A 27,776-nucleotide genomic window follows, 5' to 3' on the forward strand; every position below is an offset into this window, starting at 1 on the left:
GAATGTATCAAATATCATATTAATTTGAATGTATTTAAGAAAATTGGTGGAAGTCTCTTTTGTTCTCGATAGTGGTAATGAAGAGAAACAAATAGACCATTTAGGTGATTAAGTCAGACATATACACTTTTTACACATTTATATGGCTTAGAGTACTGGGTTTTGACTTCCAGTGCACCCTTCCCATCAGAGTAGCAACGCCATCCACTCCTAGCAGCAGCATGTGTCATTGATAATATGCACTGCTGCCAAAGCACCTTAGACAGCCTCTGCTGAACCTGTGACCTCTGCCATCTCTAAGGGCAGCAAATGAACATTTGCATGGGTACATCGTCACCTGTAAGCTTCCTCCAAGCCACATATTGTCCTGAAGAAACTGTACTTCATACATGCTCCTGCCCCACTGAACTTATCTCTACCTACCTCGACACTGTCCTATCCCCCCTCGTCCAGGAACTCCCCACATACGTTCGAGACACCACCCACGCCCTCCACCACCTCCAAGACTTCCGTTTCCCCGGCCCCCAACGCCTCATCTTCACCATGGATATCCAATCCCTCTACACCTCCATCCGCCATGACCAGGGCCTCCAAGCCCTCCGTTTTTTCCTCTCCAGACGTCCCCAACAGTACCCTTCCACCAACACACTCATTCGTTTGGCCAAACTGGTCCTCACCCTTAACAATTTCTCCTTTGAATCCTCCCACTTCCTCCAGACCAAAGGGGTAGCCATGGGCACACGTATGGGCCCCAGCTAGGCCTGTCTCTTTGTTGGCTACGTAGAGCAGTTGATCTTCCGTAATTACACCGGCACCACTCCCCACCTCTTCCTCCGCTACATTGATGAATGCATTGGCGCCACCTCGTGCTCCCGGGAGGAGGTTGAGCAATTCATCAACTTCACCAACACATTCCACCCTGACCTTAAATTTACCTGGACCATCTCTGACACCTCCCTCCCCTTCCTGGACCTCTCCATCTCCATTAGTGAAGACCGACTTGACACTGACATTTTTTACAAACCCACTGACTCCCACAGCTACCTGGATTACACCTCTTCCCACTCTATCTCTTGCAAAAATGCCATCCCGTATTCCCAATTCCTCCGCCTCCGCCGTATCTGCTCCCAGGAGGACCAGTTCCACCACAGAACACACCAGATGACCGCAATTTCCCTTCCCACGTGGTTAAAGGTGCCCTCCAACGCATCTCGTCCACGTCCTGCACCTCCGCACTGAGACCCCACCCCTCCAACCGTAACAATGACAGAACGCCCCTGGTGCTCACCTTCCACCCTACAAACCTCCGCATAAACCAAATCATCCGCCGACATTTCCGTCACCTCCAAAAAGACCCCACCACCAGGGATATATTTCCCTCCCCACCCATTTCTGCCTTCTGCAAAGACCGTTCCCTCCGTGACTACCTGGTCAAGTCCATGCCCCCCTACGACCCACCCTCACATCCTGGCACTTTCCCCTGCCACCACAGGAACTGTAAAACCTGTGCCCACACCTCCTCCCTCACCTCTATCCAAGGCCCTAAAGGAGCCTTCCATATCCATCAAAATTTTACCTGCACATCCACTAATATCATTTATTGTATCCGTTGCTCCCGATGTGGTCTCCTCCACATTGGGGAGACTGGGCGCCTCCTCGCAGAGCGCTTTAGGGAACATCTCCGGGACACCCGCACCAATCAACCACACCGCCCCGTGGCCCAACATTTCAACTCCCCCTCCCACTCTGCCGAGGACATGGAGGTCCTGGGCCTCCTTCACCGCCGCTCCCTCACCACCAGACGCCTGGAGGAAGAACGCCTCATCTTCCGCCTCGGAACACTTCAACCCCAGGGCATCAATGTGGACTTCAACAGCTTCCTCATTTCCCTTTCCCCCACCTCATCCTAGTTTCAAACTTCCAGTCCCCTTGACTTGTCCGACTTGCCTAGCTCCTTTTCCACCTATCCACTCCACCCTCTCCTCCCTGACCTATCACCTTCATCTCCTCCCCCACTCACCCATTGTACTCTGTGCTACTCTCTCCCCACCCCCACCCTCCTCTAGCTTATCTCTCCATGCTTCAGGCTCTCTGCCTTTATTCCTGATGAAGGGCTTTTGCCCGAAATGTCGATTTTGCTGAAGCTCCTCGATGCTGCCTGAACTGCTGTGCTCTTCCAGCACCACTGATCCAGAATCTGGTTTCCAGCATCTGCAGTCATTGTTTTTACCTTGTACTTCAAATATGGCTGGTAATAGCAAAAATATAAGAAGTGAATTGATTAGCCAGTTTTATTCTCTTGATAGCTTCCTCATGTGAGCAGGTGGGGTTGACCTATACCAGAACACTTCAAATTATCCATGGCCAATCAGTAGTTACAAAGTTAGTTACTATGTGTGTGTTTTGTTCCCAGTCTTGTGCAACAGATGTATGAAATGTAATGGACCAGGTGGGAGCAATACCTGCCATGTCCACTGTCATGTGCCATTTGTTTTATTGTTTGATCTACACTTTGAAATCTCATTTTATGCATGCATTGTGTTGGTGCTAACATGTATAACAAAGAAAATGTCTACTCCTAGAGCAATGAGCAGCCATTACTTTGTGCAGTGATTGGAACACTGCCAGTTCCATATCTGTCATTGATTTTTGTAATCAAATTGTTGAGACATACTATGTCACAAAATGGAGCAGGTGGGACTTGGACATCAGGCTTCTGGTCCAGAGAAAGGGACATAGCCACATTTTTACATGAGCCCCATCAAATATTTCTGATCAATCTGTTTAGAGGTGGGACTTGAGCGCAAGCCTTCTGGCTCAAAGGTAAGAATGTAATCACTTTGCCACAAAAGCCTAATCCTTGAACTATGTACGTTTCTGATTTGGAAATAATTCTGCTTCATTGTTACTGGCATGAAATTCTGGAACTTTCTATCTGGCAACAGTGTGGGAATGCTCCCATAACACGGGTGTCTGAGGCTCAGAAGTGTGGCTCACCACTATCTCTGACAGTATTATGGCTTTAAGAGGTGTATTTTGTCCTGTTCTATTTTGTGAAGAAACATTGAGACAGAAGCACCGAGCTCTCTGTTCGAAGCCAATAGAGTAAATAGCTTGAGGTCTTGGGGATTATTTTTAAATCCAAGAAATCTTAGAATCCCAAAGTGTGGTAACAGGCCCTTTGGCTCAACAAGTCCACAATGACTCTCCGAATAGTAACTGAAAAATGTGTCGCTGGAAACGCGCAGTAGGTCAGGCAGCATCCAAGGAGCAGGAGAATCGATGTTTCGGGTATAAGCCCTTCTTGAGGAAATGGTTTGGCTTATGCCCGAAATGTCGATTCTCCTGCTCCTTGGATGCTGCCTGACCTACTGTGCTTTTCCAGCAACACATTTTTCAGCTCTGATCTCCAGCATCTGCAGTCCTCACTTTCTCCTCTCCAAATAGTAAAACACCCAGATCCATTCCTCTACCCTATTATCCTATATTTACTCCTGACTCGTGCACCTTACCTCCCTGAACAGTATGGGCAATAGTGAGTTTTGAGAAGATTTGTAGGTCAGGTTGAGGTTCTAGTTGTAGGTTTGATTGCTGAGCTGTAAGGTTCATTTTCAGATGTTTCGTCACCATTCAAGGTAACATCTTCAGTGAACCTCTGAATGAAGTACTTTCCCACTTTCTATTGTATGTTTGAGTTTCCTGTGGTTGATGATGTCATTTCCTGTGGTGACACCATTTCATATGGTGATTTCATTTCCTGTTTTATTTCTCATGGGGTGGTAAATGGGATCCAAGCTAATGTCTTTGTTGATAGAGCTCCGGTTGGAATGCACTGCTTCGAGGAATTCTCGTGCGTGTCTCTATTTGACTTGTCCCAAGATGGATGTGTTGTCCCAGAGTGGTGTCCTTCCTCCGTATGTAAGGATACTAGTGAGAGTAGGCCATGTCATTTTGTGGCTAGTTGATGTTCATGTATCCTGGTGGCTAGTTTTCTGCCTGTTTGTCCAATGTAGGTGTTTGTTACAGTTCTTGCAAGGTATTTTGTAAATGACATTAGTTTTGCTTGTTGTCTGTGTAGGGTCTTTCAAGTTCATTAGCTGCTGCTTTAGTGTGTTGGTGGGTTTGTGGGCTACCATGATGCTAAGGGGTCTGAGTAGTCTGGCAGTCATTTCCAAGCTGACTTTGATCGGGGAGAGTGGCTTGGGTTTCTGGACGTGTTTTGTCTGCTCTTTTGGGTTTGTTGCTGAGAAATCAACGGACTGTGTTCATTGGGTACCTGTTCTTTTTTTAAATACACAATAGGTGATTGTCCTCTGCTCTGCGTAGTTCCTCTGTGTTGCAGTGTGTGGTGGCTCATTGAAATATTGTTCTAACGCAGCTTTGTTTGTGGATGTTGGGATGATTGCTTCTGTAGTTCAATATTTGGTCCGTATCTGTTGTTTTCCAGTCGAAGCTGGTTTGAAGTTCCCATTGGCTGTTTGCTCTACTGCAACATCTAGGAATGGCAGTTTGTTGTTTTCCTCCTGTTTAGTAAATTTTATGCCAGTAAGGGTATTATTATGGTCTTGATGGTTTCCCCTAATTTGGTCTGTTTAATGATGACAAAGGTGTCATCCACATAGCAAACCCAAAGTTTGGGTTGGATGGTTGGCAGAGCTGTTTGTTTGAGTCTCTACATTACTGCCTCTGCCATGATGTTGGCGGTCCCATAGGTGTTACGTTGGTTTGTCTATAGGTTTTGTTGTTGAAGGTTGTATGTGGTAAGGCATAGGTCCATTAGCTTGACAATACTATCCTTGTTGATGAAATTGGTGGTGTTTGGTGTATGTGTCATTGGTTCTTCTAATAATGTAGTCAAGTGTTTCGTTGGCCAGGTTGATGTTGATGGATGTGAACAGGGCTGTTACATCAAAGAAGACCATTACTTCATACTCTTCTTGGTGTCTTTGACAGTCTTCAGGAATTCTTGGGTGGAGTGGAAGGAGTGTATTCAAAAAGAACTGGTACCCAATGAACACAGTCCGCTGATTTTTTCAGCAACAAACCCATCAAGCAGACAAAACACTGTCCAGAAACCCTAGCCACTCTCCCCTACATCAAAGACATCTCTGAAATGACTGCCAGACTACTCAGACCCCTTAGCATCATGGTAGCCCATAAACTCACTGACACACTAAAACAGCAGCTAATGAACTTGAAAGACCTTATACAGACAATAAGCAAAACTAATGTCAAAATCCCTTGCAAGAACTGTAACAAACACTACATAGGACAACAGGCAGAAAACTAGCCACCAGGATACATGAACATCAACTAGCCACAAAACATCATGGCCTACTCTTACTAGTATCCTTACATACGGATGTGGAAGGACACCACTTTGACTGGGACAACACATCCATCCGAGGACAAGCCAAATAGAGACACGCACGAGAATTCCTCGAAGCAGTGCATTCCAACCGGAGCTCTATCAACAAAGACATTAACTTGGATCCCATTTACCACCCCGTGAGAAAAAGAACGGGAATTGACATCATCATATGAAATGTCACTGCAGGAAATGATATCACCAACACGAGGAACATCACATAGAAAGTGGGCTCCACCACCAGTGCTTCATTCGGAGGCTCACTGAAGATGTTACCAAGTATGGTGACGAAACGTCTGAAAATGAACCTCCCAGCTCAGTGAGCAAACCTACATCCAGTGTGGGCAATCTCGCATGGCCAATTCACCTCCCTGCACATCTTTTGGATTGTGAGATGAAACTGGAACACCCAGAGAAAACCCACGCAGGCATGGGGAGAATGTGCAATCTCCACACACAGTTGCCCGAGGAACTATTTAAGTTGGAACAATTGAAACAGGCCTGAATGAGTGGGGCCAAACTCTCTCAGAAATAGCATTTTTAGTTTTAGCTTTCTGCAGTTGCTGGGGTCTTGAAGATGGATGTGGATGCTCTACTTCCTCTCTCTTTACAACTACAATGTAAGGTTCTCTCCCTGCTGCTAGAATTGCATGTGATACTGTCTCTTTTACTGAAATTGCCTTTGCCATGAATTTTTCTGGGGTATTACTATATTAGAACAGTTAATGCTTCTTTATTTTGTTAAGCATTTTGATAGAATTAGCTTAACTGTAACTCTTTCATTTTTATTTTGTGTGCACTTTAACTGGAGGTAAAAATCAAGTATGTTTTGCTTAATATCGAATCGTGACTAATCAAATTGTATCTGGAATGCTACGGCTTACACTTACCTCACAAAAGACGCAAAAGTTCGATTCTAGTCTATCTTCGGAGGTTTTGTTTGGTCAGTAAGAGCAATTTGGGTGGGTGATAAATGTTGCCTGTCCGCAATGTCTAAAAGGAGAAAGTGAGGTCTGCAGATGCTGGAGATCAGAGCTGAAAATGTGTTGCTGGAAAAGCGCAGCAGGTCAGGCAGCATCCAGGGAACAGGAGAATCGACGTTTCGGGCATAAGCCCTTCTTCAGGACTGAGGAAAGGTTGTCCAGCAGACTAAGATAAAAGGTAGGGAGGAGGGACTTGGGGGAGGGGCGTCGGAAATGCGATAGGTGGAAAGAGGTCAAGGTGAGGGTGATAGGTCAGACGGGTGGGGGCGGAGAGGTCAGGAGGAGGATTGCAGGTTAGGAAGGCGGTGCTGAGTTCGAGGGTTGGGACTGAGATAAGCTGGGGGGAGGGGAAATGAGGAAACTGGTGAAATCCGAGTTCATCCCTTGTGGTTGGAGGGTTCCTAGGCGGAAGATGAGGTGCTCTTCCTCCAACCGTCGTGTTGTTGTGGTCTGACAATGGAGGAGTCCAAAGACCTGCATATCCTTGGTGGAGTGGGAGGGGGAGTTGAAGTGTTGAGCCACAGGGTGGTTGGGTTGGTTGGTCCGGGTGTCCCAGAGGTGTTCTCTGAAGCAACCTTTCCTCATTCCTGAAGAAGGGCTTATGCCCGAAACGTCGATTCTCCTGTTCCCTGGATGCTGCCTGACCTGCGCTTTTTCAGCAACACATTTTCCGCAATGTCTAAAAGCAATTTATTGTGCTGTATAGCTGGCGATTTCAGTCATTGTTTATCTGGTTGAGTTAACTATGGAACTTGTCACCCTGTGTATGATCATCTTATACTGATTCTTGGTATTGTTCCTTTGGTCTTGTATGTAACTCCTTCTTTGTGCTGACGGTTTGAATTCGTTCACGATTGAGTGCATCTTTTTAATAGGTGTTTTTGAAGTCTGTTATAAATATGGTTAAGTTGGAGTCATGCTGTGTTAGGCAGTAAAGTGTTTATTTAAAAACAATCATGAGCTTAAATTGGTGAAGTTTGATTTAGTTCTGAGTTCAGTTGTTAATGTCAGTGTGGTTTCAGCATGCATTATTTTTACCTGTTTATCTTCATGTTCTTTTTCTGCCTTTCCACTATTTTAGTGGCTATTTAGTTTCCACACTTGAATTTAATGAGTCTAATGTCAGAGTGAATGTGGACGAGAGTTCTTGCGCATTTGAACTTAATGAGGGTCAGGGAAAGAGTTCATGTGAGCCTGGATGAAGTTTTGTTATAAAGCTTAACTTGCCTTGCTGCTGAACCTCCTGTTTATTTCGAGGGATGTGTTGATCAATGCATTTTTAAGGCAATGGTGTGCACAATTACGAGGAGGCACTGCTGACTGGTATAAAGGTACTTTGTTAGTCTGAATGGCAATTTGAGATCCTGTCTCTCGCAAGAAGCTTTGAATGAACCCAGCAAGCAAACTCTTGGTAACTCAAGAGAGCCGTGTTTGTTGTTTAGCGGAGTATTGAGCCACAGGAGTTAAATTGATTGTCCAATGAATGTTGATTTGGGCTACTGCCTTATGTCCACTCCACCACACGTTTTAAAGACATTGTTGAATCATATTGACTGCCTTTATTTTGGTTTAGTAATGCACATGAAAATGCTAATTACTTTTGTCATTAATCCATTAAGATGACAATGCTGACAGATAAGTGAGTGGTTTGATGCAAATCCTGTCGGATATAGCAGCTTATGAAGGTGGAAGTAATGAAATAATCTATTTTACAAATTGGAGTATATCACTTTTATACAGTTGCAGTGTGCAAGACACTGAAAGGTGGGTAGGCTAGGATAATACAATTATTGATTTGCAAAATCATTCTAATTCATGACTTTAAACTGAAGTGTCAGGTGGGTGGGTCCACTTTCATGGAAAATTATGAAAAAAGTTAAGCTTCAACAGAGATTATTAAAGCTTCCTGAACACGAGATGGGACAGAGAGATTGGAAAGGCCCAGGAACCTTACTTCAGGCACAGCAAACAAGGGGACAGCTGTGAGATGGGGGTGGGGACAGTTACCTGCTGTGCATTGCCAGCTTCACATCTATTGACTCTGGCTTCCAGCATCTGCAACCCTGACTGTCTCCAAGTCACTGAAAACCAACATTGCGAAGTCTCTCTTAAGGATGTCCACCTTGAAGTTTACCCCCTCCCTCTGAAGAGAGCTCAGTGAGTCTTCTCTCTCCCACTGCAACACTGCCAACTATGCTCTGCCCTGCCCTCTGCCCTGAAACGACCCTTTCCACTGACAGATCACAATAAGCCCCGACCTGCATCCACTTATCACTATCCCACTAACCTTCTGTCAGCTTCTCTCCCCACGCCACCCACCATTTATTCCGGGCTCCCCTCTCTCTCCCCAGTCCCACGAAGGAGTTCAGCCCAAAAAGTGGACTTTCTTGCTCCTCAGACGCTGTCTGACCTGCTGTACTTTTCCAGCTTCACATCTACTGATTCTGGCTTCTAGCACCTGCAGTCCCTACAGTCGCTAAGTGGCAGGACTGAGGGGGTTGTACTTAAATACAGGCAGTATATGAAACAAGGTAAAGTGCATTTGTAGCGCAGATTGAAATTGGCAGATACAATGTTGTGGGTTTCACAGAGACATGGCTGCAAGGAGGATCTAAGCTGTGAACTAATTATCCAACGATCCATTATTGAAATGACTGGTAGATGGACAGAAAGGATGGGATTGTCTTAAAACATAGAACAATACTGCGCAGAACAGGCCCTTCAGCCCTCAATGTTGCGCCGACCTGTGAACTATTCTCAGCTTGTCCCCCTGCACTATCCCATCATCATCCATGTGCTGATGCAAGGATTGTTTAAATCTCCCTAATGTAGCTCAGTTAACTGTATTGGCAGGTAGTGCATTCCACGCCCGTACCACTCTGAGTAAAGAACCTGCCTCTGATGTCTGTCTTAAATCTATCACCCCTCAATTTGTAGTTATGCCCCCTCGTACAAGCTGACATCATCATCCTAGGAAAAAGACTTTCACTGTCTACCCTATTTAATCCTCTGATTATCTTGTATGTCTCTATCAAATCCCCTCTCAGCTGCCTTCTTTCCAATGAGAACAGATCCAAGTCTCTCAGCCTTTCCTCATTAGACCTTCCTCTAGACTAGGCAACTTCCTTATTAATAAAGGGAGCCCTTAGGTCCCTTTATTAATAAGAACATACAGTCCAAGAAAAAGGAGATTCGTTGAACTTGTCTCTGACGGTATAGAGGAAATGATCTTGGAGGCATGTGAAATATGCAGAAAAGATTCAATGGAATAGATCCAGGGATAAGAAACTTCAGTTTGCAAGATAGATTGGAAAGGGTAGAGTTATTTTCTTTGAAGAGATAGACTAAGGCAGACCTAATAAGGCTTTTCAAAATTGCCATAGAGACGTACTGCGTGGAAAAAAATTACATTGATCGCAAGATATAGAGTTGAAAGGCATAGAATCTAGTAAACTTATTACTTGCTGGTAGATTCTGGTTCTGGGTGAACTCTGAATCAACACTCTTGCCGATCGTCGGTACTGAATAATGATTGTTAAATAGGAGCAATTCCTTGTTTCTCCTTGACTGTCTAATGGTCACCCATTCCCTCTACCTCCATACTCTCAAACTGCAGAGGGAGCAAATCATTTCCTGCAGAAATAGTTATTCAGGACACAAGAAGCAGTTTGGAGTTCCCATGTCGTGTAAGATGGGCATTCTGTAATAACATAAACTGTGGATCCTGAAGATGTGAAACCAAAAAGAGAGATTGCTGGAGAGACTCAGCAGAGCTGGCAGCATCTGTGGAGAGAGAAACATTTCGGGTTCATTGAGCCTTCTGCAGAACGGAACTGGAGTAGCAGTTCAGGACTACAAATATCTTAATGATGAGCAGTTTAATTATTGAAACACATCAAAACTTCATCGAGTGGGGAATCAAATTAAATGTAGATCTAGTTGTTTAAAAATCTGTCTTGATTTTCGCCCATGATTGTACATGAGCAGATTTGAAACGTAATCCCTTTCTCCTCAATGCCCCCGAATATGTCCGCTCCCTCAATTTACCGGCAACTTAGAAGAACGAAATTGAGAGTCAAGCTATTCCAAAAAAAATTTACGGGCACGTGTTTTGCTATAATCGTTCTGATTTGGTTCAACGGAATGGGACAAATGGTGAAGTTTCTTGTTTCCAATTCCCATCTGCTTGTGTTTACCAAGGCGGGGCGCCAGTGGGGGAGGGCAGTTTAAAGATCCAGCAGATGGCTTCGCAGTGTTCCGTTTGAACAGAACTTCTCGCAAAAGGAGCTACGGTGTTAGTGCTAGACTCCTTTCACATCGGCATTACCGAGCGAACGATTTGGTCTTAAACCTTGGAAACCTACTTTGAGAAGAACAAATGCGTGGGATCAGAACGGGCGACGGTTTGTACTTCTGAGAATCTAGCTTTCGTTATGTGTCTGTGTCTGTGTCTTGCATAGGAAGGGAACTAAATTCTGGAGGGTTTTGCTGTCTCTAACTTCCACCCAGGGCCGCCTCATCAACCACAAGTTTCGTGATTAGCGGCTGGTCCGTCAATTAATCCCACCGTCCTTTTTTTTTCTTTGTCTTTTTGCACGCAATTCGTACAGGATTTGTTCTCCCGATGTAACGCCTTGACACACGGGCTGTTGCGACATTGCTTCGCTCCTCAAGTTCCATGGCAGAAATGAGACTTCTACATAGCTTGCCTTGAAATTGTTTTTCCGAGGTCCATGACCGTGGCACCTAATGTACTACAGCAACGTTCACAATTGTGCCCGTATTAACCAAAGTAAACACGTTTGTTACTATTTGTTTCTTTTAATAACATAATTCCTCCCCCGAATGTGGCTGGAGGTCTCCTTTATAGTGCAGTTTCGTAAAGAGATTTATTTCAGTGGGTGAAGTTAAACAGGTAATCGTTACTTCCTGGCTCTTAGCAATATCGGGAAACTTTTCTAACCTCGGAAAGCCGAGCACTCATTATTAGTCAGGTTGTGCTCCCAAGATGTTTCGTTTGGGGTATGGGAGGTGGGGAAGTTGCTGGAGAAACTATAGCAGTATATGTGGAGAGACAACAGTTAACGTTTCGAACGCAGTGACTTTCAGAAATGTGCAACTGCAATAGTTGGAAATTTGCCTCTCAGTAGAAACCAGAATTCCGTGCAAAGGGGCGAAGAAATGCTTGGAAGTTTTAGTTAAGGGGCAATAGTAAATACGTTGATTGTTAGAATTGGGAAAAGAACCAGCTCCAGTGCTGTCCGTGAAAGACATTGAATCCAACAAGTGATTAACGATGTATTGTCTGATAGGGTGGTTGAAACAGATTCAGAACAAAATAAATTCTTGAAAGAGAAAACGTTTTCGGGGTCTGAGAAAGAAGCGGGCGGGCTGGGACTAACCAGACTCTCCCTAGTACAGATCAGATGGACCAAATGCCCTTATACCCTTTACTACTTGAATTAGGTTGAGGGGGATAACTTTGGGTGATACTGAAGAGATGCAGACTTTGTTCAATAAGAACTGGCATATGCGAGTAACAGTAAGGAAAACGAAACTGATGTATACAAACACGTCTGTGGTAGTTTAACAATGAAGTTATATTGTCTGTGTTGTTTTATTTAATCTGTTTAGAGTTATTACACTCTACTGGGACTGAGCCTGAAAATCTGGGTTCATGCCTGATGAGTAGGGCCATAGCCACTGTGTCACAAGACCTGAGAAACTGAATCAGTTTACTACTGAAACCTGGGATTGAACCAGAGACTTCTAGATCTTCAGTCTAATATATTCCCAACTGAGCTATTTCAGTTGTGCGAAGTGGAGTTATTCTAGTATAAAGATGAGATGGATAAGATCCATTGCCTGCAATTTATATGCCATTTGGAAACTCGCATACTTGATGTCCTGGATAACCATGCATGCATGTGTATCCAGTCTTTTTTTTTCATTTTATATCCAGCAGTGCTCTTAGATATTATTGACATTTTTCTACCACCAAATTACCCTGAATCATATTATCCGCCAGCACTAAATTACCAATGGTTTTCATAATCAGTTTACATGCAAAGCTGGCAAAGGGCTGCATCGAGTTCAGTGCTATCAAATATGTCAGCCATGTGGCTTATTAGGAATCTGTCTATAGCTCATTGCATTTCTGGTTTGAAGTCAAAAATGAGCTTTGGAAATTGTGGTTGGATATGTGGTCGTGCCATACATGTTCACATTTACATATGCAATGTGGCGTATAACCTTCAAGCTTGTTAAATCAGTGAAATGAAAATTTGTGTATGCAATACATTTTAAAAAAAAACTTGGTTTTACCCAGTTTGTGTGGTGGAGCATGGATTTAAATATACAGACATTTAAATAATAATTCAGGAGAGACTGAGGAAGTTGGAACTGTTCTTGGAGTGAGTAAGGATGAGCAATTATTTGATCGAGGCTTCCAAAATTAAGTGGGCTGGAAAGAGTAGATATGGAGAAGCGTTGCCGTTCATTAAAGAAGAATGAGCAGACATAGATTTAAAGTCATGTGCAGTCCAAACAAGGGTGATGTGAGGAAATGTTTGTTCACTTTGAATAGTTATGGTTTGGAATGCAGTGCCTGGAAATGTGTGGAAGTCGGTTTAGTTGAGGCATTCTCGGAAGAATTGGATAGCAGTAGAAATGGTGCAAGCATGATGGGCCAAATGGCCACCTTTTGTACTGTAACAATTGTGTGATACTCTGATATTTGCTTATGTGAAGGTATAATGAAGTACTTGACCAAAATTAATGCATGTGGCTGAAACAATGCCATCATAGCCATATGTGGCAAATCATCAATTTTTATTGACCAGCCCTACTGTAATTGCTCAAGCTAAATCTTAGTGTTTAACTGCTCCCCAGGTATTGCAGAGCTGTGGCTGAGAATTTTCGAGGTGTGTAGATGTGCAGAGACAGGAGGATAGTGAATTTCTGGCTGTCCACCAGGGTATGAGGAAGCAGGAATTGTCAGATTCTCAAAGTATGGTACTTTCAAATCAGTTTTTGGCACTGAATACCAGTAAGGGTACTGTCAACTTGGTATAGATCTCTGGCATCATGGGGAAAATAACTGCACTGGGAAACAGTGAAACACAAGGCATTGGAAGGGCCTTGACAGTCTGTGCTCTGTAATCTTCAGTGTAAGTCCTATATTTTGTTTCCTCTCTGGTGCCTTGGCAAAGGACATCCAGGGGTATTGCAGGGGTGTTTGTTAAGTTATCTCACAAAAGGTAAAGTTATAAGATAAAAGCGCATGGAGTTGGAATAGTAGATTGGCATGGATAGAGAATTGGCTAATGGACAGGAAACGGTGGAGATACGGTGTTCTATTTTGGCTTGGTGAATTGTAACTAGTGGAGTGCTGGAACCTCAACTGTTTACACTGCATATTAATGTTATAGAGGAAGGAAGCAAAAGTACTGTAGCCTTCCATCTGTTTGTCTGGAACTTTGGCAAGTTGCAAGAAGGATACCAGCAGCTTTTAGAGATATTGATGGATTAAGTGAGTGGGCAAAATGTTGGCAAATGGAATATAATGTGAAAAATGTGAACTTGTTCATTTGGTAGAGCGAACAATAGAACAAAAATGGACAAAAGCTGCAGAAAGTTGCAACACAAAAGGGCTTGTACATGAAACACAGAAAGCCAGTACACAAGGACAGCAGATAATCAGGAAGGCAAATGGAATGTTGGCCTTTATTTCAAAGGGATTGGAGTCTAAGAGTAGAGAAGCCTGACTGCAACTGTGCAGGATGCTGGTGAGACCAATCTGGATGACTGAGCAATTTTGATCCCTTTATTTAAGGACAGATATGGCTTCATTGGAGGGAGTTCAGAGAATGATCTAGGATGATCCCTGGTGTGGAGGGATTGCCTAATGAAGAAAGGATAAACAGGTTGGGACTGTACTCACAAGTTTAGAAGAGGGAGAGGTAATTGAAAACATATGGAGCTCATAAGGGGCTTGATAGATTAAACATGGAGAATATTTCCCCTCATAGTAGAGTCTATGACCAGTGCTGAAAATGTGTTGCTGGAAAAGCGCAGCAGGTCAGGCAGCATCCATGGAACAGGAGAATCGACGTTTCGGGCATAAGCCCTTCTTCATGAATGAGGAAAGTGTGTTCAGCAGGCTAAGATAAAAGGTAGGGAGGAGGGACTTAGGGGAGGGACGTCGGAAATGCGATAGGTGGAAAGAGGTCAAGGTGAGGGTGATAGGTCAGACTGGGGTGGGGGCGGAGAGGTCAGGAAGAAGATTGTAGGTTAGGAAGACGGTGCTGAGTTCGATGGATTTGACTGAGATAAGCTGGGGGGAGGGGAAATGAGGAAACTGGTGAAATCCGAGTTCATCCCTTGTGGTTGGAGGGTTCCTAGGCGGAAGATGAGGCACTCTTCCTCCAACCGTCGTGTTGTTGTGGTCTGGCGATGGAGGAGTCCAAAGACCTGCATATCCTTGGTGGAGGAGTGGGAGGGGGAGTTGAAGTTTTGAGCCACAGGGTGGTTGGGTTGGTTGGTCCGGGTGTCCCAGAGGTGTTCTCTGAAGTGCTCCGCAAGTAGGCGGCCTGTCTCCCCAATATAGAGGAGGCCACATCGGGTGCAGAGGATGCAATAGATGATGTGCGTGGAGGTGCAGGTGAATCTGTGGCGGATATGGAAGTTTCCTTTGGGGCCTTGGAGGGAGGTGAGGGGGGAGGTGTGGGCGCAAGTCTTGCACCTCCTGCGGTTGCAGAGGAAGGTGCCGGGAGTGGAGGTTGGGTTGGTGGGGGGTGTGGATCTGACGAGGGAGTCACGGAGGGAGTGGCCTTTACGGAATGCTGATAGGGGAGGGGAGGGAAATATATCCTTGGTGGTGGGGTCTATGACCAGTGGCAAAGTCTCAGAATAAAGGGGTGCCAGTTAAGACTGAGGTAAGGAAGAATTTCTCCTGAGGGTGAGTCTTTGGGTTGTCACAGCTGTGAGGGCATGGACCCTGTATGTATTTAAGGCTGAAATATTGATCAGTAGGGGAATCAAGGATCATGGGCAAATCTTATGAAAATAAACATGAGTAATTTTAGATCAGCTTTGGTCCTATTGAATGGCGGAGCAAGCTCAAGGAGGCAAATGGTGCACTGCTGCTCCTATTATTTGTAGTCTTATGGTTTTACCAGCAGCAGGAGAATAGCCAGAAGTCAAGGTCCACGTGGAACCCAGTGGCATTGGAGGAAGGGACCAAAGGCTGCCTCTCATTAGAGAGAGATGACTGCTGGTTTAACGTGAGAGCCAGGAACCCTCAGGCAAGGGGAGGAATTGAAAAGGAGCGTCCTTCAAGGTAACCTGAGCCTGTTTGGGAATAAGACCCACATTGTTTGTGTCACTCTGCATTGCAAACTAGCTATCTAGCTAACTGATATGAGTGCATTGGAATATCAGCTTGTGGGAAACAGTTCCAGGAGTTTGAGGAAATTTAAAAATGACACCTCAAAGATCGTGACTCATGATTACTGACACTTGTGGTGCAGGGAGTAATAATAGCACATGGCTGGAGAAATGATAAGAGGGAAGAACTCTGATTCCTTGTGCATTGGGATTGGAAGAGCCTGTTAAGGGTTTCACCTCAACAGAACTGGGAGCAGTATCAATGCATAGAGTTAAATATATAAAATTCTGTGGGGACTTGACTGCATGGATTCTAAGCAGAGAGACCCAAACTGGGTGGGGAGCCATTTAAGAGTAAGAAGTTTTGAGTGGCATACGAAGGAAGCAAGGATAATGTGAATACAAAACCTTATTTACGCAGAGTTGTTAGGGTATGGAATGCGTTGCCTGGAAATGTGATGAAGGCTGGTTCAGTTGGGAAATTCAAGGGCATTTGATGAATATTTGAATAGAAATGGTGTGCACAGTTATGGGAAGAGACATAGGATTGGCACTAGCAAATAGAACTGATGCAAGAATGATGAGCTGAATGTCTGCCTCTTGCTGTATTAAAATTTTGTTTCCGTGCATTTTTCTTTTAGGATGGAAGAGGAAGTGGTAATTTTTCTTCCCTCTCAGGCTTGCTAATATGGAGTTGTCTTCGATAGAAAACAATGAAATAAGAAGGGTGGTGAAGACAAGCCAGGGAACTATAGATCAGTGGGCCTGATGTCGGTGATGGGCAAGTTGTTCGAGGGAATCCTGAGGGACAGGATGGTACATGTATTTGGAAAGGCAATGGCTGATTAGGGATAGTCAACATGGTTTTGTGTATGGAAAGTCATGTCTCTCAAACTTGATTGAGTTTTTTGAAGAAGTAACAAAGAGGATTGAGGGCAGAGCGGTACATGTGAGCTATATGGACTTCAATAAGGCATTTGATGAGGTTCCCTGTGGGAGACTGGTTAGCAAGGTTAGATCTCATGGAAAACAGAGAAGTAATCATTTGGATACAGATCTGGCTCAAAGGTACAAGACAGAGTGGTAGTGGAGGATCGTTTTTCAGACTGGAAGCCCATGACCAGTGGAGTGCCACAAGGATCGGTGCTGAGTCCACTACTTGTTGTCATTTATATAAATGATTTGGATGTGAACATAGGAGGTACAGTTTGTAAGTTGGCAGGTGACCCCAAAATTGGAGGTGTAGTGGACAGCAAAGAAGGTTACCTCCGATTACAGTGGGCTCTTGATCAGATGAGCCAATGGACTGAGAGATGGCAGGTGGAGTTTAATTTAGATAAATGCGAGGTGCTGCATTTTGGAAAAGCAAATTTTGGCAGGACGTATGCACTTAATGCTAAGATCCTCGGGAGTGTTGCTGAACAAAGAGACCTTGGAATGCAGGTTCAAGGCTCCTTGAAAGTGGAGTCGCAGGTGGATAGGATAGTGAAGAAGGTGTATGGCATGCTTTCTTTTATTGGTCAGAGTATTGAGTACAGGAGTTGGGAGGTCATTTTGTGGCTGTACAGAACGTTGGTTAGGCCGCTTTTGAAATACTACGTGCAGTTCTGGTCTCTTTATCGCAAGGATGTTGTGAAACTTGAAAGGGTTCAGGAAAGATTTACAAGGATGTTGCCAGGGTTGGAGGATTTGAGCTATAGGAAGAGGTTGAATAGGCTGGGGCTGTTTTCCCTGTAGTTCTGGATGCTGAGGGGTGACCTCAGAGGTTTATAAAATCATGAGGGGCATGGGTAGGGTAAATAGACAAAGTCTTTTCCCTGAGGTGGGGGAGTCCAGAACTAGAGGGCATAGGTTTAGGGTGAGAGGGGAAAGATATAAAAGAGATCTACGGGGCACCTTTTTCACGCAGAGGGTGGTGCGTGTATGGAATGAGTTGCCAGAGGATGTGGTGGAGTACAATTGCAACATTTAAGAGGCATTTGGATGGGTATATGAATAGGAAGGGTTTGGAGGCATATGGGCCAGGTGCTGGCAAATGGGATGAGATTGGGTTGGGATATCTGGTTGGCATCGATGAGTTGGTCTGAAGGGTCTGTTTCCATGCTGTACATAATTGAATTTATTCAAAGCGCATTTGGGCAGATTTTTGATTGACAAGGGAATCAAGGGTCAGGAAGAGCAAAAAGGAAAGGGAAGTTGAGACCATAACCTGATCTGCGCTGATCTAGCTGAGTGGAAGAGTAAGCTTAAAGGGTTGAATAACATGCTCCTGCTCCTATACCCTATCTTATTATTGCTGTGGTGTTGAGTTGAAATTAGTTTGGGAGGAAATTGGCACCTGATCAAGACAGGAATGAAGTGAACAGTTGAGGGAGGAATGAATAACACTGAAGAATTGTTAAGAAATTGGAACCAGACAGTGGGAAATATGAAGATGACGAAGATGGAGTGCTCCTGTAAATCAAATCAGGCTGGTGAGGCACAAGCACAAGTAGCCATGTGACTATAACATGCCAATAATTGTGACTGACTCAAGAAAGAGAACACTAGAAACTTGATATTCAAAACTTCAATGTATTCAGGCAAGATCAGCAACATGAAAAGGAGCTGGTTAGGCAGTATCCATCCAAAACAATTATTGTAGCATTCAAAAAAAAGCTTGTTGTAGGTGTGGTTAAAGCTAGTATAGTTGCTTAGAATTCACGAGTAATGGTGAGTTATATTACTGAGTAGCTCATGCCTGAATGAGTAGAAAGCCCACTTCATTTGATGTGCCACCACTGTTCATCTCTTGCAGATAAACACTTGCTTACTTTACACCGTACTGATGGCCCTTTAGTCAAATAGTGCACTTTCATATGCTGGCTTGGGGCACGCTTGACTCTCACACCAGTGGTGAGTGATCAGAGGATTACTGCCACCACAGCAGCTGTTGACCATCATGAGTCAACAGCACTGTTCCCTTTAAGCTGCGCAGGCAGTCACTCAGTAACCTGCATGGTACTGGGCAGATTCCTTCCAAATAATAAATTGAAATAAATTTGTGAAGTGACATTGCTCAACAACTTCAAGTAAATTTGACATCGAGTTATTTTCAGGATCATCTGACCTTATTGTTTGTTTCAATTTATAATTCTGTTTGGAGTCCTCATTAATTGCAAATATATTGCATGAAAACAAGAGTTTTTTGTTGAGATAATGTGGTGAGAGGATTAGTTCAATGTGGTATGATAGATAAGGCTACATTTCCCATGATTACAGAAATGTAACTCGTTACTCTGCTTCAAATTGTTTGTTGTACAGTTAAAAACTTCTTCCAAGTGAAAAGCATTCTTCTTAAATGGGAAGTAGTGTCATTTGCAGTGAATGGAGTTTATGGAAGTTAGTTTCCTGTATTTGAGGAAATTGGGTGTGACTTGTCTGGAGGTTTGATATGATTGTCGGATTATTTCTATTGGTTATTCTAAAATTATGGCTGCATGAATATCTCTGTATATTTAAGGAAGTCTTATTAAAATAATAATTGCTAGTATTGAGGAATGTGATGGACTAAATTTAAATACTTATGGTCTACTGAGTCACCTGACTCTCTCGCACAGAGTAAAATGTTCCCAACCCATTTCTTGCGTTTGTAGGACATAAGGCTTTCTCTTTTGGGAGAGTTTTTTTAACTACTTGACTGTTCCCAGTGACCATTTGGATGGCTACAGTTTGCCCCTTAACATTGTTTTATGTTTTTCTCGAATGACGTATTTCAGCACATTGCAACCACCAAATTTTCATAATGCTATTCAATATTGCTCTTATCAGTTGGAGGTAGCCCTTATTCGTGTGTCCTACCATTGATTGAAAAACACCTTCATCAGGCTAACATAAGTATTGGTGTGGGAGTCTGTCCTTGTTGCCTCAAGATCAACTGTTTTGCGAAAGGCGTGCATTTTAAATGCATGTGATGAAATTGTTGTAACATATTGAATTCTCTCATACTTGGTAAACCTTTCAGGATGGAGATGAGAATTTATTTCACTCAGTGGTGACCCTGTAAAAAGCACTACCACAAAGTGGTTAGAGTCATAGAGATGTGCAGCACGGAAACAGACCCTTCAGTCCAACCTCTCTATGCCAACCAGATATCCCAACCCAATTTAGTCCCAACTGCCGACACCTAGCCCATTTCCCTCCAAACCCTTCCTATTCATATACCCATCCAAATGCCTTTAAAATGTTACAATTGTACCAGCCTCCACCACTTCCTCTGGCAGCTTATTCCACACATGCACCGCCCTCTGCGTCAAAAAGTTGCCCATTAGGTCTCTTTTATATCTTTCCCCTCTCACCCTAAACCTATGCCTCCCAATTCTGAATTCCCCCACCCCAGGGAAAAGACTTTGCCTATTTACCCTATCCATGCCCCTTATGATTTTATAAACCTCTATAAGGTCGTCCTTCAGCATCCTGTGCTCCAGGGAAAACAGCCCCAGCCTATTCAACCTCTCCTATAGCTCAAATCCTCCAACCCTGGCCACATCCTTGTAAATCTTTTCTGTAACCTTTCAAGTTTCACAACACCTTTCTGATAAGAAGGAGACCAGAATTGCATGCAATATTCCAACAGTGGCCTAACCGATGTCCTGAATAGTTGCAACATGACCTCCCAACTTGTGTACTCAATACTCTGACCAATAAAAAAAGCATACAAATGCCTTTTCACTATCCTATTTACCTGTGACTCCATTTTCAAGGAGCTATGAACCTGCACTCCAAGGTCTCTCTGTTCGGCAGCACTCCCTCGGACCTTACCATTAAGTGTATAAGTCCTACTAAGATTTGCTTTCCCAAAATGCAGCACACCTCATTTATCTGAATAAAACTCCATCTGCCACTCCCCAGTCCATTGGCCCATCTGATCAAAATCCCATTGTCATCTGAGGTAACCTCCTTTGCTGTCCATTACACCTCCAATTTTGGTGTCTTCTGCAAACTTACTAACTATACGTCTTATGTGCACATCCAAATCATTTATCTAAATGGTGAATAGTAGTGGACCCAGCACCAATCCTTGTTGCACTCCACTGGTCATAGGCTTCCAATCTGAAAAACACCCTCTGTCTTCTACCGTTGAGCCAGATCTGTATCCAAATAGCTTATTGTCCCTGTATTCCATGAGATCTAACCTTGCTAACCAGTCTCCCATGGGGAACCTTGTCGAACGCCTTACTGAAGTCCATATAGATCACATCTCCCGCTATTCCCACATTAATCCTCTTTGTTACTACTTCAAAAAACTCAATCAAGTTTGAGAGACATGATTTCCCAAGCACAAGCCATGTTGACTATTGCTAATCCGTCTTTGCCTTTCCAAATACAGGTACATCCTGTCCCTCCCTATTTCTTCCAACAATTTGGCCACCACCGACATCAGGCTCACTGGTCTATAGTTCCTGGCTTATCCTTACCACTCTTCTTAAACAGTGGCATCACTTCTGGCACATCATCTGTGACTATCGATGGTACAGGTACTATCTCAGCAAGAGGTCCAGCAATCACTTCGCTAGCTTCCCACAGAGTACCCTAGAGTACTGATCAGGTCCTGAGGATTTATCCACTGTTATGCGTTTCAAGACATCTAGCACTTCCTCCTCTGTAATATGGCCATTTTCAAGATGTGCCCATCTATTTCCTGACTTTCTATATCTTCCATGTCCTTTTCCCCAGTAAATACTGATGCTAAATATTTTTAATACATTTAATTTTCTGCAGCTCCACACAAAGGACGTCTTGCTGATCTTTGAGGGGCCCTATTCTCTCCCTAGTTACTCTTTTGTCCTTAATGTATCAAAACGTGGGAAGGGATCGAGGGATATGTAGGGAGGATAGGATTAGGATGTTGAGCTCAATGGTGAGCCATGATCATATTGAATGCAGGACAGGCTCCTTGGGTCAAATGGATTATACCTGCTCCTATCCCCTTATGTTCTAATATGTTTCATTTCATGGCAAGTAAGAAACTCGGAATATTTCCCAAAAACATGTTTCCCCTGCCATGGTTTCTTGTGAACTTCAAAGCAGTGCAGTAATCTGTAAATGTATTCTTTTTGAAATCTCAAAGACTTGCTTCAAAATTCCTGGAGAAGCGAGAAGTTTGTTTTATTTGTACAATTGCTGGCAAGACAAGCAGTTATTGTCATCCTTAATTGCTCTTGAGAAGCTGAGTGGTGTGCCACCTTCCTGATCAGCTGTTCATCTAAGAGGATGAATTCCAGGATTTTGCTTCAATTGCAGTGTGATCCAGCCAGTTATTTTGGACTTGGGATGTTGAACTAATGGAATGTGTGTTTTGGTCTGTGTATATGCAGGGGTTTAATCCTTAATGAGCCAACCTTGAGGTGGTGCATTTTGGTAGGAAAAACATTGGAATACAATATAAAATAAGGGATACAATTTGAAAGGGGTGTATAAAAACCAAAAGACTTAGGTGTATATATGCACAGATCATTGAAAGTGGTAGGACAGGTAGAGAGAACAGTAGACAAAGAATACAGAATTTTTTTTTATTTGGATGGGTATAGTGTGCAAGAGCAAATAATGTTGAAGTTGTTTAAGACACTTGTTAGACTACAGCTGGAGTATTGTGTACAGTTGTGGACACCACATGATGGGAAAGATGTGAACACAATGGGGTGAGTGCAGAAATGGTTCACCAAAATGGTTCCAGTGATGAGACAATTCACCTTTGTGGACAGACTGAACAAGTTAGGACTATTTTCTTGGGAAAGAAGAAAGTTTAAGAGAGGGGTTCTGAGGAATAGTCACTGGACCCAAACGTTAACTCTGATTTTTCTTCACAACCTGCTGAGCTTTTTCAGCAATTTGTTGTTTTGAAGTTTAAGAGTAGATCTGAAACACATTTTCAGAATCATGAGTGGGCTGCATAGAGTAGCTAAGGAGAAATTGTTCACACTTGCAAAACAAGCAAGAGAAAGAAGGCTTAGATTTTCAAGTGATCTGCAAGGGTGAAATGAGGAAAAACGTGTTCACTTCACAAGAATGTGACGTTATGGAATGCAATGTCTGGAAGTCTGATAATGGCAGGTTCAACTGAGCATTCAAATGATCATTGATTATTTGGATAAAGTTAACGTGCAAGGAGCATGGGGGGAGCAGTTGGTGGAAAAGCAGTAGATAGGAAATTGGAATGCACCTTTTAATAATTGGTGCAGGTACGCTGAGCCACTTGGCTGCCTTCTGCGCATTAACATGTGGTTGTGATATTTAAAAGGCATTAGCTTGCTTTTGGTAAATTGAGAATTGATTTTTGCTGAGGGAGAAAATCATTATAGCTTTTGAGTGGAGTTTGCAGATGGACCTGGCTGTGGTCAGAGTCAAGTCAAAAAGTGTAATGCTGCAAGAGCATTGGCGCTCAGGCATCATCTGAGGAGCAAGAGAGTTGACATTTCAACCATGAGCTCTTAGTCAGGAATGAGATTTGGGAATTGAAAGAAACAATTAAGTCAGAATTATAGATGGAGAAGGGAACTCGCTTCTTTCCTCCCCCCACCCCCATATTTGAGTACTGCAGAGTGATGTTGGGAATAGATAGTGATTTGGCTAACTAATAGAAATTGGGATACAGGGGACATTTTCAGGACGGCAACCTGTAACCAGTGGAGTGCCATAGGTAAAGATGCTGGTCCACATTATTTTTGATGAGAAAGGTGAGTGTACTACAGCCCAGCTTGCAGATGACACAAAATAGTTGAGAAAGCAAGCAGTGAGGATGACACAGTCAAATAAACAGTTCAAATGAGTGAGCAACAACCTGAGCACGATGGAATGTTATGTGGGCAAATGTGAGGTTACAGACTTTGGCAGGAAGAATATAGGAGCTAAATATTATTATTTAAATGGGGAGACACTGGGATAGGGGAAATATGGGAGTCTTTGTCCATGAATTAGGAAAAGCAACCATCCAAGTTCAGCGGGTAATAGGGGAAGGGAGGTGAATTGTTGACCTATATTTCTAAAAGGTTTGGAGTATAAAAGTGGGGACATTTTGCTGAAGCTAAAAGGTATAGTCAGAATTCTGTGAAGCAGTTATGAACATCGAGCTCAGCAGGGCCTCAGTAGTTGTGTAACTAGATTTCCAAAAAGCCTTCGAGAAAGTGCCGCACACGAGGCTTTTGTAAAAGATAAAGACGCATGACGTTACAGTTGAAATGTTAACATGGATAGAGGATTGGTTGACTAACAGAAAATGAAGAGTGGGGATAAATGAGTGCTTTTCTGGTTAGTAATCAGTAAATAGTGGTATGCCTCGGATCAGTGTTGGGACTGCAATTATTCACAATTTACATACATGATTTGGAGTTATGGTCCACATGTAGTGTGTCAAAGTTTGATATGACACTAAGATGAGTGGCAGAAAAGATTTACAAGGATGTTGCCAGGGTTGGAGGATCTGAGCTACAGGGAAAGGCTGAATAGGCTGGGGCTGTTTTCCCTGGAGCGTCGGAGGCTAAAGGATGACCTTCTAGTCGTTTACAAAATCATGAGGAGCATGGATAGGATAAATAGGCAAAGTCTTTTCTCTGGGGTTGGGGAGTCCAGAACTAGAGGACATAGGTTTAGGGTGAGAGGGGAAAGATATAAAAGAGACCGAAGGGGCAAATTTATCATGCAGAAGGTGGTATGTGTATGGAATGAGCTGCCAGAGGATGTGGTGGAGGCTGGTACAATTGCAACATTTAAGAGGCATTTGGATGGGTCCATGAATAGGAAGGGTTTGGAGGGATGTGGGCCGGGTGCTGGCAGGTGGGACGAGATTGGGTTGGGATATCTGGTCGGCATGGATGGTTGTACCGAAGGGTCTATTTCCATGCTGTACATCTCTATGGCTCTATGACTGGGACAACACATATATTTTAGGACAAGCCAAACCGAGACATGCACGAGAATTCCTGGAGGCATGGCATTCCAATTGGAACTCAATCAACAAACACATGGAGTCGATCCCATCTACCACTCCCTCGGGAAAAAAGAACAGGAAATGACATCACCACAGGAAATGATGTCACCAACCCAAAGAAACCCAAACATATAAATAGAAAGCAGGCATTGGGCAGCACGGTGGCACAGTGGTTAGCACTGCTGCCTCACAGCACCAGAGACCCAGGTTCAATTCCCGCCTCAGGCGACTGTCTGTGTGGAGTTTGCACATTCTCCCTGTGCCTGCGTGGGTTTCCTCCGGGTGCTCCGGTTTCCTCCCACAGTCCAAAACTGTGCAGGTCAGGTGAATTGGCCATGCTAAATTGCCCGTAGTGTTAGGTGCAGGGGTAAATGTAGGGGAATGGGTCTGGGTGGGTTGCGCTTCGGCGGGTCGGTGTGGACTTGTTGGGCCGAAGGGCCTGTTTCCACACTGTAAAGTAATCTAATCTAATCTAGTCTAATCATGTACACTGCTTTGACTGAGGCCCAATGAAGATGTTATATAATAGGGTGACGAAACATCTGGGAATGAACCTCCTAGCTCAGCTAGCAAATCTATATCCAGAACCTCAACCTGAGCTACAAATCTTCTCAAAACTCGTTGCAGCATGCTGCTAAGCAGAGGAATCTAAATGTCATTGTGCATGAATCACGAGGTTGGACTGCAGGTACAGCAGGCTATTAGGAAGGCAAATGGAATTTTGTCCTTCATTGCTAAAGTGGTTAAGTTTAAAAGGAGGGAAGTTATGTTGCAGCTGGACAACGTGCTGATGAGGCCATACCTGGAGTACTGTGTGCAGTTTTGGTCTCCTTACTTGAGAAAGGATGAATTAGCACAAGAGGGGGTGCTGAGGAGGTTCACGAGGTTGATTCCAGAGTGGAGGGGGTTGGTTTAAGTGGAGACACTGCGTAAACTGGGATTATATTCATTGGAATTGAGGGGGAATCTGATAGGAGCATATAAAATTAGGAAGGGAATAGATAAGATAGACGTAGAGAGGATGTTTCCACTGACAGGTGAAACTAGGACAAAAGGGCATAGCCTCAAGATTAGGGGGAGCAGATTTAGGACCAAATTGAGAAGGAACCTCTTCTCCCAGAGTGTTGTGAATCTGTGGAATTCCCTGCACAATTTTGTATTTGATACTTCCATAAATGTCTTTCAAGCTAAGACAGGTTTTTTTGAACAATGAAGGAATTAAGGATTGCGTTGAGAGGGTGGGTAAATGGAGCCGAGGCCATGAAAAGATCAACCATGATCTTATTGAAAGGAGGAGCAGGCTCGAAGGGCCTGATGGCCTAATCCTGCTCCTAGTTCTTAAGTATGTTCCTATGACCTTCGAAGGAAATATGTGCTAGCATTCAAAGTCGTCCAGAGAGGGTTCATGAGGCTATCCCATGTACAGATAAGGAGATATTGAGTAGATTGTGGCTTCGACTTGGAAAATAAAAGAAAGGAGTAAACTTTTTGAAACAAAAGATCCTTGGGGCCCTCAATAGGGTAGACCGGGAAACGATGTCTCTCCTTGTGGAAGAATCAAGGACTAGAGGGCATAATCTTAGAATAAAGGTTGCACATTTAAGTTAGATGAGGAATTTTTCCTCTCAGATGACAGTAAATCTATGCAATTCTTTACCACAGGTTGTTAGGCTGGGTCATTAAGTATATTCAAAGCTGAGTTACACTTTTTAAAATCAGTGATAGAGTAGAGGGTTATGCGGTAAAGTGGAGTTGAGGATTATCAGATCAATCATGATCTCATTAAATGGCGAAGCAGACTTGATGGAAGGATTGGCCAACTGCTTCTACGTATTATGGTCTAATGGTGATTTCATATTGCTGCATGTTTTGAAACCTTTGCAGTTACAGTGTATGAAAACTTGCATTGTTCTATTTTAGCTTTATTCCTTTTGTGCTATAAACATCTTCTGTTTTGATGTTACAACCAAATCAGCAGCATTGTGTGCTTGTCTTTCAGTGAAAGGCTACCATGTTGTTTTTTTTTTGTTACTCAAACTAGGTTTCTATCTGGGACCTGACATGTTCAGTAATGTCAGCAGATAGGATTAAAAAACAGTGAATTCATGGTGATATCATTCCAAATCAGATGGATGGGAGTCTGGAGATGGTGGTGTTCCCATGAATTTACAAACTTTCTGGGTGGTTCACATTGATTTTCCAAGATGCTGTCAGTGGAGATTTGGCTGTGCTGTATCTTGTAGATGATGCACACTGCTGCCACTGCGTGTAATGGATGGGGTGGCAACCAACTGGGCCTTTTTATCCTAGATATTAAAAAACTTTTGAGTGTGTTAGAGCTGCACTTAGCTCGGACAAGTGGGGATAATTCCATTAATTTGCTACTTGATGTCCTTCTGTTTTTGTGGCAGTTTACTGAGGGCTTTTTAACCATCATTACGCAAAGTTCAGTGAGAGTTTGTCTCGCAATGTTACTTCAATAAAATCGATGAATGTATTAAAATATTTTAATGATATGAGTAAACCCGCAGTCTATTATTTATTACATCTGCTGAGTCAGATATTGTTTAGTATTTAATGTACAAATTAATCTGAGACGGAATATTCCAAGGCCTTGTTCATCATAGCTGGTGACTTCAACCTCAAGAACGTGCTACCAAAATATCATCATCCTGTCTCCTGTCCCAGTAGAGGCCCAAACCTCTTGACCATTGCTACAGAATCATTGGATACCTAGGTTGGCCACCAGCAGTTTGGTAAATCAGACCACAAGGTTATGCTCCTCCTCCCGGTTAACAAGCAGAAACTGAAACATGAGGATCCAGTGGAGAAAAGGTATCAGATAAGCTCCTATATGACTGTGTTTAGAGTCAGTGGACTGGTCCATACTCAAGAGCACAGTGGCCAACCTAAACAAATGACTTCATCAATAAGGCTGTAGAGGACTGCTTGCGAAGATGTTAGTTGGAGTTCCCCAACTCTGAAACCATGGATTAACTGGAAGATCCACACCCTGCTAAAGTCCAGGTTTGAGGCATTCAAATTGGGTGACCCTGACCTATACAGGAAATCG

General features: G+C 43.5%; 1 protein-coding gene across 8 annotated transcripts in view; it reads left to right on the forward strand.

The window, feature by feature from the left end:
• Window positions 1-27,776, forward strand: part of lifra (LIF receptor subunit alpha a) — a 198,072-nt gene that overhangs the window by 80,698 nt on the left and 89,598 nt on the right. The window contains exon 1 of one of the 8 annotated variants that reach the window (XM_043703131.2): window positions 10,143-10,754. The exons of 5 other annotated variants lie outside the window; for them this stretch is intronic. In XM_043703131.2, the coding sequence (XP_043559066.2) occupies window positions 10,730-10,754 (25 nt within the window). In that variant the 5' untranslated portion in view covers window positions 10,143-10,729. Of the gene's footprint in view, window positions 1-10,142; window positions 10,755-11,006; window positions 11,144-27,776 lie in introns of those variants that run through there. 2 more of the 8 variants (XM_043703105.2, XM_087975070.1) reach the window with 2 other exon arrangements.

The sequence above is a fragment of the Chiloscyllium plagiosum genome, unplaced genomic scaffold (assembly GCF_037043375.1).
Source record: "Chiloscyllium plagiosum isolate Xiang-an unplaced genomic scaffold, Cpla_swu_hap1 HiC_scaffold_2, whole genome shotgun sequence".
Classification (NCBI taxonomy): Eukaryota; Metazoa; Chordata; class Chondrichthyes; order Orectolobiformes; family Hemiscylliidae; genus Chiloscyllium; species Chiloscyllium plagiosum.